The sequence below is a fragment of the Pollachius pollachius genome (genome assembly GCF_949987615.1).
Source record: "Pollachius pollachius genome assembly, chromosome: 9".
Lineage (NCBI taxonomy): Eukaryota > Metazoa > Chordata > Actinopteri > Gadiformes > Gadidae > Pollachius > Pollachius pollachius.
Genome location: NC_136942.1, coordinates 19,401,034 through 19,417,286, shown reverse-complemented (window position 1 = coordinate 19,417,286; position 16,253 = coordinate 19,401,034). Strand labels below are relative to the sequence as shown.

Genomic DNA, 16,253 nt, shown 5'->3' with positions numbered 1-16,253 from the left:
CTCATTTTGAAAAGGAAAATCGTGCTTGGCGCAAAGCAAACTTATTTGATGATGTGATCTCTGCGGTTGAACTATGGACTTTGTAAATCAGATGTGAATCAGTTGAGCGCATCACACAAACAACCAAACCTGTAGCAGATGAATGTGTCTCTTCAGAGGAGCGGGGGAAGTAGAAAAACACACAATAGTGTATCATGCGTAATCCCTGATGCGATGCCCAAAGCTCGAGCGTTTCCAGTTTGTCATCATATCCCAAGGGCAGTTCCCCTCTTTCCCTCTTCTTCAGCTAAAAAGAGGGATATAGAGAGAGAGGGGTGGAGGGGGTGAGGGAGAGAGAGGGAGAGGGAAAGAGAGAGTCAGGGAGAGGAAGAGATAGCTGGAAAGAGGGTGAGAGAGGCAGGGAGAGGGAGAGATAGATGGCAGGAGCGAGAGATAGATGAAGGGAGAGAGAGAGTGTGAGAGAGGGAGAAACAGGGGGTCGGAGGGAGATGGGGGGAGACGGGGTCTGTGTTTGATTATGGTTATAGCCTAATGATTGTCAGGCAAGGGCTTCTCTGGAATGAAATTACAAATAAAGTCATGCAATTAGCCTTGGCAGTAAAAGAGCTGGGATGGGATTCAACTCGAGTTTTAAAGCAACTCACCATCTGCCAAGACCCCCTCCCTCCCTCCCTCCCCCCCCAAGCTCTATGACAGACCACACGGCGGTCTGCCCAAGTGCTCTAAACTCCCAGACGTCTCTATAGAGTCTGGATGTACACGCCGCATTACAGACGGGGGAGGCTGATGCATTGTGTGTGTGGTAATACTATAATACACAAGCTGTATGGTCAGCAGTCTGAGTGGCCCTGAACCAGCTGAGATGAACTGCAAGGTGGGGGCATTAGCTGCCTTAACAATAGAGAATATGGAGCTAGGGCTAACCTTAACCGCGCTTTGTGTAATCTGGGACCTGGAGTTCGTTATGTATGCGAAAAACTGTAATCGCAGGGAGACGTTAATAATAATAGTGTAATAGTATATTATACAAATTTCGTAACATTTTCATGAAATTACTTACTGATATTATTGAATCTTTGTTTAGGATTTGTTTGGGAAAACTCATGAAATGACTCATATATGTGCATATAAAATATGCAGGACTTTTTTTTATTTATCTTTCTGCGTTTAATACAAGTTTTCCTTGATGTTTTATCCTGTAGATAGACTTCAAAGAGTAGCATTCATTCCCATATCAGGATATTTATAAAACATATTTTCTAATTATTTGTTTCTCTATTTCTATCCTCCTCACTCCACACACTGGCGTTTCATGCCGGGACCCTTTTTCTATTTGCGTGGTGACCGCCGCATGGAGGCGAAGGGTTAACAGCCGGAGACGAGGAGGCGGGCCTGTGGAGAGGCTGGCCACTTGTAACCTGAAGGTTAAACACAGGCCTACAGGGAGTCCTATTACTGTGTACTCACTGATGGGAACTCTGCAAACATGCATTCTGGGAGCACAGCAGTCTCCTGTGTTTCCCCCCCACTCCCGTCCGCACAGTCCGGCCCTGATGGGGGAAATGAGTGAAGCGGTGGAGGCGGGCCAGAGCGCTGTGTTTACCCCGAGACCCGGCCTCTCTCACCCCGCCGTGAGACAACAGAGAGCGGGCTGTACACGCTCCCACACTCCAGTTCTGATTGAACACCGGCACCACGAGGATAGTAGTCACGTGGTGGTGTTGGGGTGTGCGTGGGTGTGCGTGTGTGTTCACGTAGATGGGATAGAAACACACTAGTCTATGTGTGTGTGCAGTGTCTGTGAAACCCCGCCCGCTTTTCCAGTCAACTTCCGTGATTCAGGATCATTAATAATGAAGCGAAAGGAAGTATGAATTCCGGGTGGTTACGGGGCCGGTTGGGAGTCGTACAGAGGCTGTCAGCCCAGCCCCGATCCCCTGTCACCTCCACTTACACCTCGAGGCCCCAACACTTCTAACAACAGAGGCTTTGTCCTCAGAATGCAGGACGTGTGCGGCGAACCATTCCCCCCCGTCGGGCGGAGCGTCGGATCCTGTGCCGCGGCGTTCCGACATAGCTGAGGTGTCATGGGCAGCGCGCGTTGAACGGGTTTCGGGGAGGGGGGGTGGGATGGGGGTCTATTCCCTCTCTTCCTGACAGGACGACCAGGCGGTCGGATTCACCGTGCAGCCTTCAGCCCCTCAGGCTTACTTAGCGCACAACCCAACCAGACCCCGCCTTCGCTTCTTGCTGCCACCGCTGCGATTTGATATCGTTGAGCATTTGCCCTCTCCCGGAGAGCCACTGGCCCCGGGAGGCATTCCAGCAGCAGCCCTCCGGTCACAGACCCCTCTCTGGTCTTTTTTTACCACCACAAACAAGCCATCTACACCCTCCTCGGGATTCACAGGAGCCCACCACCACTGATATCTGTGGTAATCCGACGGCGGACATCAGACCACTCATGCGCCACGCCGGTTTAAAGCTAAAGAGAAAAGAGACAGGTATATAATGGGTCATGAAATACCTTGTGCTTTGATCTATCCTATCCTTGACACGGATAACAGTCACGGTACTGTAGTATTAATACCGAGTACTGCTCCCAGGCCCGGGTGTGGATCATGGTTACGGCTCCTCTGCCTTGCGGTTAAATACTCTGAAGCTAAGCGGGCCTTTCGCCGAGGTCGCGCACGCTTTATGACCCTCTTACGAACTAGACGCAAACCACCCTGTTTACAAATGACTTTCAGAGACTTTAACGACATTGAAACGGAATCCCCTTATCTCCTATTGTTGTACACTTCCCCAAGTCATTGCGAGCGGGTGGGGGGGGGGGGGGGGGATCCATTATAGATCAGGAAACAAACAGAGGGGGGAAAAGGGAGAGAACATTTCCTGTGGCGGTTTAGTGTGAAAGATGGGCCCGCCGCTGTCTGCCAGGGGCGGGCCCGGAGAGGCATAGTGCAGTGGGATAGTGCCCGTCTGAATAATTAATCATGGCCGGTCAGTGGATGCGATACAGAAGAGACACACACAACTCACGGGCCATCTTGTGGCCTTTTTTCCTAATGCCTTCTCTGCTGTGTCAGTGTGGCGGGTGGGGGCCGCGGCCCCCCTGTCCTCCCTCTCTCTCTGGCTGTGTGTGTGCCGCCCGCGTCTGCGAGACCGTTATAGATACGCTGCCTCCGGGCTTCAAGGCAGCGGCTGGCAGACTTCATCTAGAGGGGCAGAACTGTTTAGCATGCAGGTATCATCTGGCAGAAATAAAAACCCACGAGCAGCACGAACACCGCAGATTTAATGGACTCAAATGACGCGGAGTGGTCTGCCAACATGTCATCTGCCGATGCTATCTGTGTTCTATAGTCGCAGTTTGAAAAGTAATCGGTTGAAGTCTTTTTATAAACGTTGATGTAGTGAGTGTAAAGCGTGTGGGCAGTTTAATGAGGGTTGTTCCTTTTTTTTTTACAACATTTGATTTCGTCCTCTGGGTAAAGTGAGGTTAAGGTGTTTATTTTAGTTTATTTTTTATGACAGCTTTGAACGTCATGATAGACTGCTGGCTGGCTGAACAAAGTTTGGGATGTTTGTTCTTGCACATTTCAACATTTGCTTATACATGTGAAGACGTGCATTTCCCCCGATAGCTAAAGAGGAGTCTTGCATTTTGGCAACACATCGCTTCGACTTAACCATCTCCAAGGCCTCTCCTGCAATAGAGACAAACAAGAACAGCTGAAGTTTAACTCAAGTTTTATAACATTAGTGCTCCAATATATTTGTTTTACAAACTAGTTCGGCAAAGTTTACACAAATTAGCTAATTCCTTTTTGGTGAAGGACTGCCTGGCCTGCCTCACAGGTCGCCATCTTGAATGACAACAGCCCAGTCTGCACCAAATGGTTAATCAATTAGGTTGACCTCATACCATCGGTCGATTCCGGTTGCCACGGGTGACTCTGTGTCAATGATTGGAATTTACTAAGACATATGCATTGTTAAACGAAACCCAGAAGATGTCATGGATTTCTGGGATACCAATGCCTTTGTGACACTTAAACGTTCAGATGAGGAATGCGTGGCTTTCTATTGATCTTGAAGAGAGTTCACTGCAGCGGGTTGAGGGTGGAGGGTGGGGAGACACGGTCAGCTGCCTCAGAGTGTGACCCCTAAGAATGGGGATGTCACCTTGGTAGAAGGGTGTGCTAATGTGTTGGGCTTGTGGAGGGGAAGGGAGCCCTGGGAATCTGGCTGAGGTTGAATATTTTCCAGGCACTCTTGTTGAGGCAAAAGGGAATCTGTTCGGCAGCGATACAGGCATCAGCAAGTCATGTACGTCCCAACGCTGCTCATGTTGCCCCGAGATCAGTCGTGTAGCCGTTTTAATACTCTGCAAATATATTCTGTGAACATGTTTCAGCTGGGAAATATCAGACAGCCAATCTTGGAAAAGCTCAGTCGGAGAGCATTCTTTGCCAATAGCACCCCCTAACAGAAGTCTTTGATTATGCTGAGCATAAGGTAACTACAAAAGAACAGTCTAGATTCAGTGTCACTCACAGAGCGCTGCACACAAAGCCAACTCAGCAGGATACAAGCAACTATGAAAACCATTCGACCTGTTTTTTCAAACTGCGACTCTTCAACACCATTTCCAACTCATTTGTCCTGTGAGTTTCTTTAGATGCTTAAATGGTGTTGTAGTTACCACATCACCGTTTCAGCATCTAAAGTTAACGCTGTCGCATGGAACAGGTATGACGGGCAATTTGTATACCATATCCATGTTCTTTATGCACATCTTTAATGCCTGCCCCTTGTGCCGGGAGGTTGTCACATGCCTCCAAGGCGAAGGGTCTTGACCCTGGCGGCTTGTTGGTAATCTGGGCTGGGGATGGCCATGTGATGGGGATGTTCCAATGCTTTTATCAGCGTTTAACAGTGATGGATGTTAGCCGCTCGCTGCGCTATGGCCAGTGGTCTGAGCTGCTGTCTAAGCCTTTAAGCTAGTGGAATGTGGGCAGCGTCTTGCTGTGGTCAACAATGAGAAACAATGAAGAAGAAAAACGCCCTGTGGTTTTGTTTGCGGCCTTGAATGCTGCACTGTCCTAATCAGGTTTCAACCAACCAGCACTACATTGTATTTGTTATGCATGTGAACTTGAATCAATAGGCAATGAGGATGGACTAACAGCTGTCAGGCTTCCTGCGTTATTCATTTATCACATCAAAAAATATGAAGTTTGTCATTTTCCTAAACGTGGCGGATGTCAGATGTGCTTATACTCGGATAGATTAACTCACAATCCCTAAAGATTGCAAAGCCAATATATCATATCAACAAAAAGAAACTTAAAATAAATGTTTGCACCGCAGCTTGTGCCCACAGTATCAGACCTCGCTCCTATCTGGGCAAGCATTTCACCATGGTTCCACCGAAAGAATGAGGGATAAATCAAGGCCGACGTTTTGAGTGAGAACAAGTGCTTCACCAGACCTGACCTACATAAAGGAGTAAGGGCACTGCATAGTTCTTCACCTGTGTTTGACAGACCCCAGGACAGCTCATAAAACCCATTAACTCCCAGTAATATACCTCTACCAGCCATTTAAACAGAATCCCTTTTTTTAAATAACCGTTCTATATCAAGCCTTTGGTCAGTAATCACAGATCTACTTAAAAGATATGTCAGACTTTAGCTGACCCCTTTCTGAATGGAAAATGGAAAACAGTGGTTGTGCCAGGGCTTTATGTGTGTCTCATCACTATTTTTTTTATTATAATTTTTTTCTCTAGTTGAAACAGACATGCAGTGTTTCCTTTCAGCCCCCACAAACTACCACAGGGCAGCCCATAGAATAGTCCCATTTTGATTAATTGTATGGGTCATATATATGCAATGATAATTCACTTATTAATTATTGCATAATTAAAGGGTTGCTTGAATCTTCTTCCATTTTAGTTTATTTGACTCAAACTAGCCAAAAACACATTTTCCCTCAGTCCTCCATGATCAAACTGAATGCATGTCAACACTTGAAAGCTTCTCATCTGGGTTTAAGGTGCATCTGATTTGACATAAATTTGGCAACAGAAATGACATCTGTGCAAAAAAAAAAAAACGAGGTAAGATGAATCACTCAATAAAAATACTAATGAAAGTGCAGATTGAATTAGAACTTTATAGGAGCAGATTTGTTTTAGCAGATGTAAAGAGACATCAGACTAAAATGAGTCTGTGGGATATTAAAGATAACTTCTTTCCACAATCCTAAAAAAATATTTACTTTTTTTTTACTTTTGGCAAGGAAAAAATAGTGTTAACCATTGAAATATCTCAGAATTAGCTTTAATCTCTCCCTCTCCCTTTCACTATCCATTTATCCAGATACGAATCCTTTCTGTTCTCCTGTCAGCAAGGGTCTGATGGTGATAGCAGACTTGCAACAAAGCTAACCTTGCTATTTTTCATCTTTCACAGAGCACCTTCTGCTGGCTCCGCATCTGTTATTGAAATTTGTGATAAAGTGGGGATATGGAATGCAATGGAAATATAATTAATAATATACTTTCACTCTTCATGATCTGTTTGGCTTAACCATTGGATATAGAAGAAGGTGTTGGAATTGTTTAATACTGTTATTTTACCCCCTGATACAATCAAATTGAAGGGGTAACCAAATACAGATAACAGCATCTGAACATGTGTTAAAACTCCCTCTGGAAACCAAATCGCCACAATACGGCTTTCAAAATTAAACCCTTGAACCCTTGTGTTAAAAATGTCTTCTATCTGTGTCCAAAAATGTATCACGTTTTAATTACGCAATTAAACGTGATCATTGCGTTCACCAGAGGAGCAATTGATTACGTGGAGCTCTTGGGATTCGTCTTAAAATGGGTCGAGTGCAAAATTGGGGAAAAATAAGGGAGACTTTTCCAGGCTTTTCCGTCACCTAATCGCATAAACGGCAGATTTCCATTCAGCGAGGGGGAAGTGCAGAATCATTATACCAGGAGTGCTCACAATGCCGTGGTTAGTGTAATGGCGGGCGGTGGTGTCTTATATCAGTAATGCCTTCTCAGTGGAAACTCCAGACCTGCCTTGTCACTGCTCGCTACCGTCCCCCCGTTCGAAAGGCATGGCATCGGGCCACTGGGCTCATCGATGGCTATCTCAGAACAACTGAATGGTTAAGAAACGTGAGAAGGATGAAGGTGCAAGGTCCTCATTGTGCTACACACATGTCGGCTTATCGGCGCCACTGACCCAATGTACTACCGAGCGCTGCCCCCCCTACCAGACGACGCCACGGTTAACATCTGCTTCACACGTCTGCTCTGGCCTCAGCTACGGCAGCCTGCAGAGAATATAAAGTACTACAGAGGACTTGAAAGCTATTGATCTGGGTGTGCGTGACCCCAGCCAGGCCCAGGTGGTGGCTGGATGCTGTGCTAGGTGATGGTGGGGGTGCTGGTGGGACTCTGTGCTTGGTGATGGTGGTGAAGGGGTTGGTGTTGGTGGTCCCGATGTAGTGGTGGTGATGGTGGTGGTCACTATCTAGTGATGGTGGTGGTGAAGGTGAAGGTGGTGTTGAGGGTGGTGGTGGTGCTGTTGGTGGTGGTAGTTGTGGGGTTCTGCGCTTTGTGGTGGTGGTGTTGGTGGGGGTGAAGGTGGTGAAGGTGTTGGTGGGACTCTGTACTCCATGGTGGCGGTGGTGGTGGTGGAACTGGTGGTGAAGGTGGTGGTGGTGGGGGTCACTGTGTGCTTGTTCTCAGGTGGCTTAGGCTAAAGATGACAGAATAACACAAGTGCCATTTGTCAATCAGAGGTTTTCCAGTCAGCTGTGGTATGTGTGTGTGTGTGTGTGTGTGTGTGTGTGTGTGTGTGTGTGTGTGTGTGTGTGTGTGTGTGTGTGTGTTTGTGTGTTTCAGTGTGTAAGTGTGTTTGTGGAATTCAAGGAGCCTTGACCCCGCCCCCCTCCTCCTGAAATAACAAACCCTGATAGCTTACCACCTGTTTGGGCAACGTAAGCACTGCTGCTATTTATAAGACTTCCACATTTGTATGAACAGGGCTGTCATTGGTCGGACTTTGCCATTCATCGATATATATAGAGGCACGCACACACACTGTTCTAGTGTACTAGTGCAGCATTACAGGAAACGACTGGCAAGGAGCTCCAGGAATTTCCCTGTTTGTTTAAATATAACTCGCATACTCGGGGGAGATAGGAGTCATCCTCTCTAATGTAGCTATTTTAGCGTTGCTGCAAGGATGAATCGAATCCATGATGCAACCATGTGAAGAGTGTTTCTATCGTTTAGGCAGGATCAAAAGCAGGTGAAAAGTTGTCTATTTGTCGAGAGTCTACGTTCATAGGGTAGGACTTTTCTGCAAAGGAAAATTCAAACCAGAAGGTCCTTAACCAGCCCCCCTCTATTTAGCACGCTCCTTGTATAAAAATTTATTTTAATTCACAATGCATTTATTTATGTTTCTAATTGCGTTTTTCCGTGGGGGGTAGTCTGTGTGTGCGTTGTGTGTGTTGTGTGCCGTAAGTAAATGCTGCAGATTTTCCCTTCTTGCCAGTGGACAGCATGGAGCTGCAAACTGTCTGCTGCTAACCCTAACTACTGGAACCAGAGGAGGTCATAAGAACACATTGTTAGCTTCACAATGATGAACCACGAGCAGTATTCCTCTTCCCTTTTTTCCCGAGGAGAGGTCTGTCAGACTGTGTGCAGCGGCTCAAAGGGATGATTCACTAGCCCGTTGGTGTGGGAGCGCAGGAGATTGCTGCGGTGCAGAGTTGCATATAGATATCTTAGCTGTCAGAGGGGCTCTTGTTCTCGCTTTCACCCAGAGTGGATCTCTCTCTCACTCTCTCTCTCTCTCTCTCTCTCTCGCTTTCTCTCTCTCTCTCTCTCTCTCTCTCCCTCTATCCCTCTCTCTCTGTAGCTTCAGTTGGGTTCAGCCAGATAGATGTGACTCTCTCCCTTTCCCCTCCGCCCCCCATCTGTCAGACCGGCTCAGTGATGCTGGGTTCGTACACTGCCCGTTGTTGGTCTATCGACATCGTACCCAAAAACACATTTTTTGCACAATGGCGCTCTGTGATGGTTCTTGCAGTCGCTCTTGTCCAACAGCGACTACAAGTATAAGCAACGTCAAAAAATAAAAGGGCTAACTTATGGTCACTATCGCCATTGACTTGAGATGTAACCCAAATATTTAGAAATGGTACTACTGCAGAAGATAATCATTCAATTTCCCGGGGCTATAAGCTCGGAACATATGTGTTTTGATTAAAAAACCACATGTCTGCGTTTGTTTCGCCATCTTCCTAGCAGAGTGTGGCATTGTATTTTTTATTATAATGAATAACTTCTGTGGGATAATCATCTGAGCTGAGATTTGGTTGCCAATTTCCTAGACTACCCTTTGTTCAATTGAATGCCTACACACCCACCTCCACCACAGACACACAACTCACACACACTTGGCCCTGGATAGCAATACCCTGCGTGAAACCTAAGCCCAGGCTGGGCTGTATTTAAAGAGCTACTCCCTGTTGCAGCCTCTGTTGTGTGTGGACAGGGGAGACCCTGTCTGATGTCAGGATCGGGTAGCAGCCTTATCATCTGGCCTCATTACAAACCCCTTTTTCTTATGGAGCAGAATGGTCATTGAAGAAGATGTGAGGAGGAGCGCGCAGAGGCACACCTGTTTCATTATATTATGGGATGTCTTGGCAGTGTTCACACTAGGTGCCCTACTTATTAACAGAGAAGTTCCCTCACAATGGGGGGGGGGGGGGGCGTCTACAATAGTGTCGTAAAGTTGTCTGTGCAGGGGATTAAAAGTCTACAGTGCACCACCCAGATGATGATACGAGATATACGTTTATCAATTACTCACAGCATTGTAAGACACTTACACAAAGCTGGCTTTGAACCCACAACCTCTGGACATGTGCCAATACTGCTTTGTTGCAAACAAGTCTTTTGCAGAATTATATGAAAATAACATGTGTAGCCTGGACTATTGCAATGTGTAATATGAAATATGTGGCTGTGGTGTGTGAAAAGGCCGGCTGGAGACTCCAGCACTTTTATCGGGCTGCACGAGAACGATAAATGTGCTTCATTTGTTCTGACCTTTGTTCCCAGTGCTCTGAATGTGTAAATGCTGTGATTGTTGTGTACTGGAGGAATTGGTCGTTTCACTGGAATTATAAAGCGACGCTCACGGCACAGTATGCATGGCACACAGGGAACATAAGCCCTAAACGTAGGACAAGGGAACTCTAAAAATGTTAAAATCATTGCATCCAAGAGGATTGGCTTCATTATTTTGTGATTCATGTGTGTTCAGTGACCAAAATGCAGCTGCTTTTTAATGACAACCGTAACTCATTGCATGACTTTGGTATAAAAAGGAAGAAACCATGCTCATATGGCTAACTGTGTGTCTCTGTGTTTATGTGCCTGTGCAGATATCCACCCACAGCCAGCTACGCTCTGGTGCACAGATGGAGGCGGTTGGAAGAGGCTGCATGTCCTTGGAAGTTCACTCTTAGGTCAAAGGTCATCCCTCTGAATCCCAGCCTTATTTCCAGCCCCGGATGACCACTCTCACCACAGCTCGGCTCTTCAGGGAAAACCTCTGACGTTGAAGAAGGGAAGAGGAGTGAAAAACCAAGAGTGGAACTTCATGAATTCCCTAACTTCCTGAGAGGGAACCACTGTGATCTGGCTGGAAGGACCCCTGAGCCATTTGGGACAATGGGTGTGGCCCTGCTCTGTCTCCAGGCCCTCACCGTCCTACTGGTCAGCGTGGTGCGGACAGCCGCCACCGAGAACGATGTCACGCCACGCCTCACCTTCCCTTACAGTAAGTCTTGTCGCTGTCTCTGCATCGCCGTGCTTCAGTACCCAGTCAGATGATGTCTGTAGTGTGGGTTTTTTCCTAATTTCCAGCTTTATTTTCAGCCACAGGGTAATACATATAATGTTTGAGAAAAAACAGGAACAAGCCTCATGGTGAAGGCATTTGAACGGTGTTTGACTTGGGCGGAGGTGGAGTGATTTTAGTGAAACCTCCAATAAGATGAACTGAGAAGAGGCCGAATGCTTTAATCTGTGCGTCACGACATTGGTCCGTGTTGATGTTCCTTTTTCCTAAGCGGTAGGAAAATAAGGTGAAAAAGATGAATGCTTGGCTTTGAATGTTTGGTGTGCTTGAACGTCTGAACGTAAACAAGTGTTTCAGTTAAGTTTGTTTGTCCAGAGTTTATGTGTTGTAAATCCAACTTAATCCATGCCATGAATGGGGCTCTTGTCTAGGTAGCTCGGCCCCTTGTTTTCTAGGAGTTATGGAATGTCATGATCCTGAAATCAACATGGGACACTTTCAAGCCAAAGGAAGAATGCCTATATCACAACATGTTACAGACCGAGGGTCACACAAAGGAAATATCATCCTTAAACATGTCTTTCATTTTATTTTAAAGGAACCTTGTTTTTGTAATTTATGAGCATTTTAAGGATGAATCCCAAAGTTGATGTGAGATGTTTAATGAGTCATAATTCAATGAGTAATATCATTGCCTGAACAACACAACTCATACAATGTTCGTGCAGAACATACTATGGAATGTATATGACACAACGAAGGGGGGAAAAAAACTACATATGTCTCTTTAAGCCGTACAGTCTCAGGAGCGCTGTAATTACAAGAAAACAGAGTGGTTGGCTGGCACGCACGCTTTCAAAATAGCTCCGGCCTCTTGCCTGTCTGAGCCTGCTGCCTGTCTGACGTAGTGCCTCTGCACCAACAGGTAATCTCTCTCACCTGCCAACCTGTACAGCTCACAGGCAGTCAGGCACTGATGGAGCGCTTCACAACAACATGTGCCCTCCCAGCCCGCCGTCTTCTGCTCCTGATGACAAAGACCATGCTGTTGTGCAAAAGCTATGAGCTCAATAAGCGCGGCAGTAAGCCTTGAACCGTACATATAGGGCTGTGTCATCCCAGAGATAGAGGAACCCTGGAGGACCTACACCACCAATGCCATGCAGCTGCTTCTGCAAAGAAAAAAGATTCCAAAGTGTGTGGTTAGCCAGTAGCCTGAACGTCTGTCCTGGATCAGAAATGTCATTGGTGCTCCAATGACATTTTCCACTGTTCTGCTCACTGTGTCACGTTTCCTTCCCTGTGCCACTGGAGAGAAGGGCCTCAAGGAGCAGTTCTTTTTCCACTCGCTCTAACCCACCTCCTCCTCCACTTCCTCCCTCTCCCTGTCTGTCTCTCTCCCTCACCCTTTCTCTCTCTCTCTCTCTCTCCCTCCCCCTCGCTCCCTCCTCGCTCCTTCTCTCGCCCGCCCTCCCCCCTTTCTCTCTCTCTCCCTCCTAACCTCTCTCTCTCTCTCTCTCTCTCTCTCTCTCCCTCCTACCCTCTCTCTCTCTCTCTCTCTCTCTCTCCCTCCTACCCTCTCTCTCTCTCTCTCTCTCTCTCTCTCTCTCTCTCTCTTCTCCCCCCCCTCTCGTACTCTCTCATTCTATCTTTCTCTCTTCATCTCTGTCCTTTTCAGTAAAGTATTTTCTAGTTTGATATCCGGCCTCCACTCATGAAGCACAACATTTGAAGCACACCATTTTGGACAGTCCAAATTTAAACCGTAGCCCCCCTCGCCCCCCCCCCCCCCCCCCCCCCCCCCCCCCTCCAGCCCCCCTCTACTGCTCTGTGTTGGGCCCTAATGAAGAGGCTAATCGGCCATGAATAATGAGCCAGGATGTGTCTGTGTGTGTGTGTTTGACTGTTTGTGTGTGTGTGCGTGTGTGTGTGTGTGTGTGTGTGTGTGTGTGTGTGTGTGTGTGTGTGTGTGTTTGTCTGTGTGGGTGTGTGTGTGTGTGTGTGTGTGTGTGAGAGTGTGTGTTTGTGAGTGAGACGGTGTGTGTGTGTGTGTGTGCATGTGCGTGTGCGCGCTTGTATGCGTGTGTGTTTGTGTGTGTGTGTGTGTGTGTGTGTGTGTATGTGTATGTGAGCGTTGCGGTGTGAATCCCGGATCTGGATCTCATTAAGCGGCTATCAGGATGGATCAGGCGTTCACGCACTGGAGTCCACATCTGCTTTTCCCTCTGCTTTCTGTTCCCCGCTTTAACTCAGACCATGCGGCGCGGTGCGTCACATGATCAGTTTTAACCCCGCCTCCCCCTCTGACCACTTGAGTAGGACGGTGTATTTATCCCTCTGTAGGACACCCCGCCCCCATGAGACATGCACAACAAATAAAGCAGACTGGACCCCCTGGTCCAGTGGGACTTCTGGACTGTTCAAAAGGGGGGTGAGGGGTGGAGTCAGATGAGGGCCGGGCTTCTTGATGGTGCTGTAGGGGGTTAGTACTAGATGATAGGGCTCAGTAGGGGGTTAGTACTAGATGATAGGGCTCAGTAGGGGGTTAGTACTAGATGATAGGGCTCAGTAGGGGGTTAGTACTAGATGATAGGGCTCAGTAGGGGGTTAGTACTAGATGATAGGGCTCAGTAGGGGGTTAGTACTAGATGATAGGGCTCAGTAGGGGGTTAGTACTAGATGATAGGGCTCAGTAGGGGGTTAATACTAGATGATAGGACTCAGTAGGGGGTTAATACTAGATGATAGGACTCAGTAGGGGGTTAATACTAGATGATAATGCTCAGTAGGGGGTTAGTACTGTAGATGGAGGCATGTGACTAGAGAAGGGCCTGTTGACAGGTTTGATAAGGTTTCTCTCCTCTAGACATGCCTGATTTGATCCCTTTAATAAAGCAAAACCAGGGAGAGAGGAGACACAGTAACAGCTGTCTAGACTGTGTGTGGATATTTAAATGTCATGCACAGCTTTGCATTTGGCTTTGATCACGGGACTAAATGAATGGGCAACTCAACTGGAAACAGTGTTAGTTTTTTTAGTCTAATTCTAAGTTATAGGGCTGCTTCTGCCCCCGAGGCCAGACTCCTTGATAAGGTATTGTTTTGACATTAGCAGGCTGAAGTCAGATGTTGGCTCGATTTTAGGGAGGTGAGTCTGGCTCAGAGCACAGAGCTAGTTTTGTTTCCCTTCTGATCTCAACCACGTTTGCGGCACTTTTGAATTATTTTAAAATTTGAATGGGCTACCAATTCAAATTCAGAACATGCCATATATCTGGTTTGATATTATTTTACAATGATGATATGGATATAAAATCAATCACAACTCACAGTTTTTCAAATCTCAAACACTTTGAGTTGAATGTCAGAACAATGGCATCTAATGTGGGGGTGGCTCTCACTTATTTCTTATTAATTGTGAGTTTCTATCAAACTGATTCACCAGCCGACATTGTCTCCTTCATTCTCTCCGTGCCGCGAGCGGGAAGAGCATTGATTACCCATTTTTATGTTTATGTTTATGTCATCTGCTTGCAGGGCGGCTCCATTATTAAAACTCAATGGACCTTGTGAAAACACATTCATTTCCTGTGAGGTATCGCTCTCTCCCACTCTAAATAAAACTCCTTGTAATCATGTCAGCCAGGTTGGTGCACTATGCACTTACACCGTGGTGATTGGTTACATTAAGATTGTGATGTGTTGCTATATCATCATGGCCATCCTCATCCTCACCATCGCCGCATGCAACGTCTGTGTGTGTGTGTGTGTGTGTGTGTGTGTGTGTGTGTGTCTGTGTGCTATTTTCATACCTGCTTACACCTCTGTCTTGTTTGCTGACCAGTAGGTCTAGTTGGTACAGAGCAGCAGTCAATCTTTCACTCATAGGAACCAATTTTTCTTTGGCGAATAAACTCAATGGTACATTTCTTGGTTAACGGCTTTTGGAAACTAATCCTTTCTCAAAATAACACTTAGATTCAATGCTACGTGACGTCCCTATGAATTCCTTCCATCAAGCATATTATACGACCCTGTCATCTTAATACCGAGTCTGCAGTCTTATTTCTTGCTCTGGGTTTCAAGGCTTTCCACAGGGGTTTTCATGTGGATCGACTCTCACTGAAACCTCCCAGCCCGACTGTTTACCGAAGCTGGTATTTCTGAACTGCCAGCATTTTCCCCACAACCGTGAGGTCTGCGTGAAGCTACAAGTGGAGTTAATATGCTGCTAACAAGATGTAGCCCCAGAAGCTAACAACACAAACAGCAGGCTCGCAGCGTGCCTAACGAACTCCCGGTGAATTAGCCCGATCGGCCGTTTGTCTCAGTCTGCCAGATGCTGAGCAGCACCTGTCCTTCAGACGCTGGATGTATCCACGACAACTCAACAACATGGCAATCAACCAACACAGTGTCAATGCTGAAGAACAAAGTTAGCAGTAGTAGTGTAGTCTTGTATCTCGAACCTTAGTTCACACATTAGATATGTAACTCTGACACGTTGTATATTTATAATTGAATGTCGAATCTTGTTTGGTTTTATCATTTAATTTTGGCGTTCTTCTTCAGCTTGACCAAGAGCCAATTATATTATATCCTATAAATGATATGTATTCTTGTTTGAAGCTCTTGGAATAAACATCTACACATGGGTTCCCCCAAGGGGCGCGGCGCGATGTTGACGGAGAAAGACATCAATGTGGGCCACAGACCAGGCCAGCCCTCCCTTAAAGAGGACTCACTGCGATTCTATAGTTTGTCCTTGAGCTCAATAAAGGGAGGTTGATCTTTTTCCAGGTCAGTCGCTGGCAAGCTTTCTCACAGGCTCCCCATGCTATAGCAGCATCAGTGTACTAAAAGGGCACTGCATTCTGTTTATATTATACGTTTATATTGTTATATTATGAAGGAGGATATTCTTAACGTAAATGTACAAATGTTTGTATCGCTACATTTCCAGAATGCCCTGCAGTAAATGCTGGGAAAGGTTGCTGCCTCTTTAAAAGGGGGTTCCCAATGTTACCCATGTCAGTTTCTCTACAGAACAAGCTTGGCAGATCTCCACACTGAAACCAGACTACTACCCGATTGCCCTTTAAAAGGGGCTATCCCAGGCTTTCAAATAACCACTGCAAACTATATTGGAACCAGTTGGAAGTCCAGCAGAATAACAAACTTCTCTGGATTCACCCAGAGCTACAAGCAATTCATGTCGCACCCCAAAATTAGATTAGCGTGGCGGTGCCGGAAATAAGCGTCGCAATCCATTAAGCAGTGTCATTTGCTAGAAATGACATTTAATTACATAATGATAGTAATGATCTCACATTG

The 16,253-nt window shown here is 46.5% G+C and overlaps 1 protein-coding gene across 1 annotated transcript in view; it reads left to right on the top strand.

Moving 5' to 3' along the window:
• Positions 1 to 16,253, top strand: part of sema4ba (sema domain, immunoglobulin domain (Ig), transmembrane domain (TM) and short cytoplasmic domain, (semaphorin) 4Ba) — a 30,418-nt gene that overhangs the window by 3,002 nt on the left and 11,163 nt on the right. The window contains exon 2 of the mRNA XM_079743071.1: positions 10,501 to 10,898. Within this exon, the coding sequence (XP_079599197.1) occupies positions 10,790 to 10,898 (109 nt within the window). The 5' untranslated portion in view covers positions 10,501 to 10,789. The remainder of the gene's footprint in view (positions 1 to 10,500; positions 10,899 to 16,253) is intronic.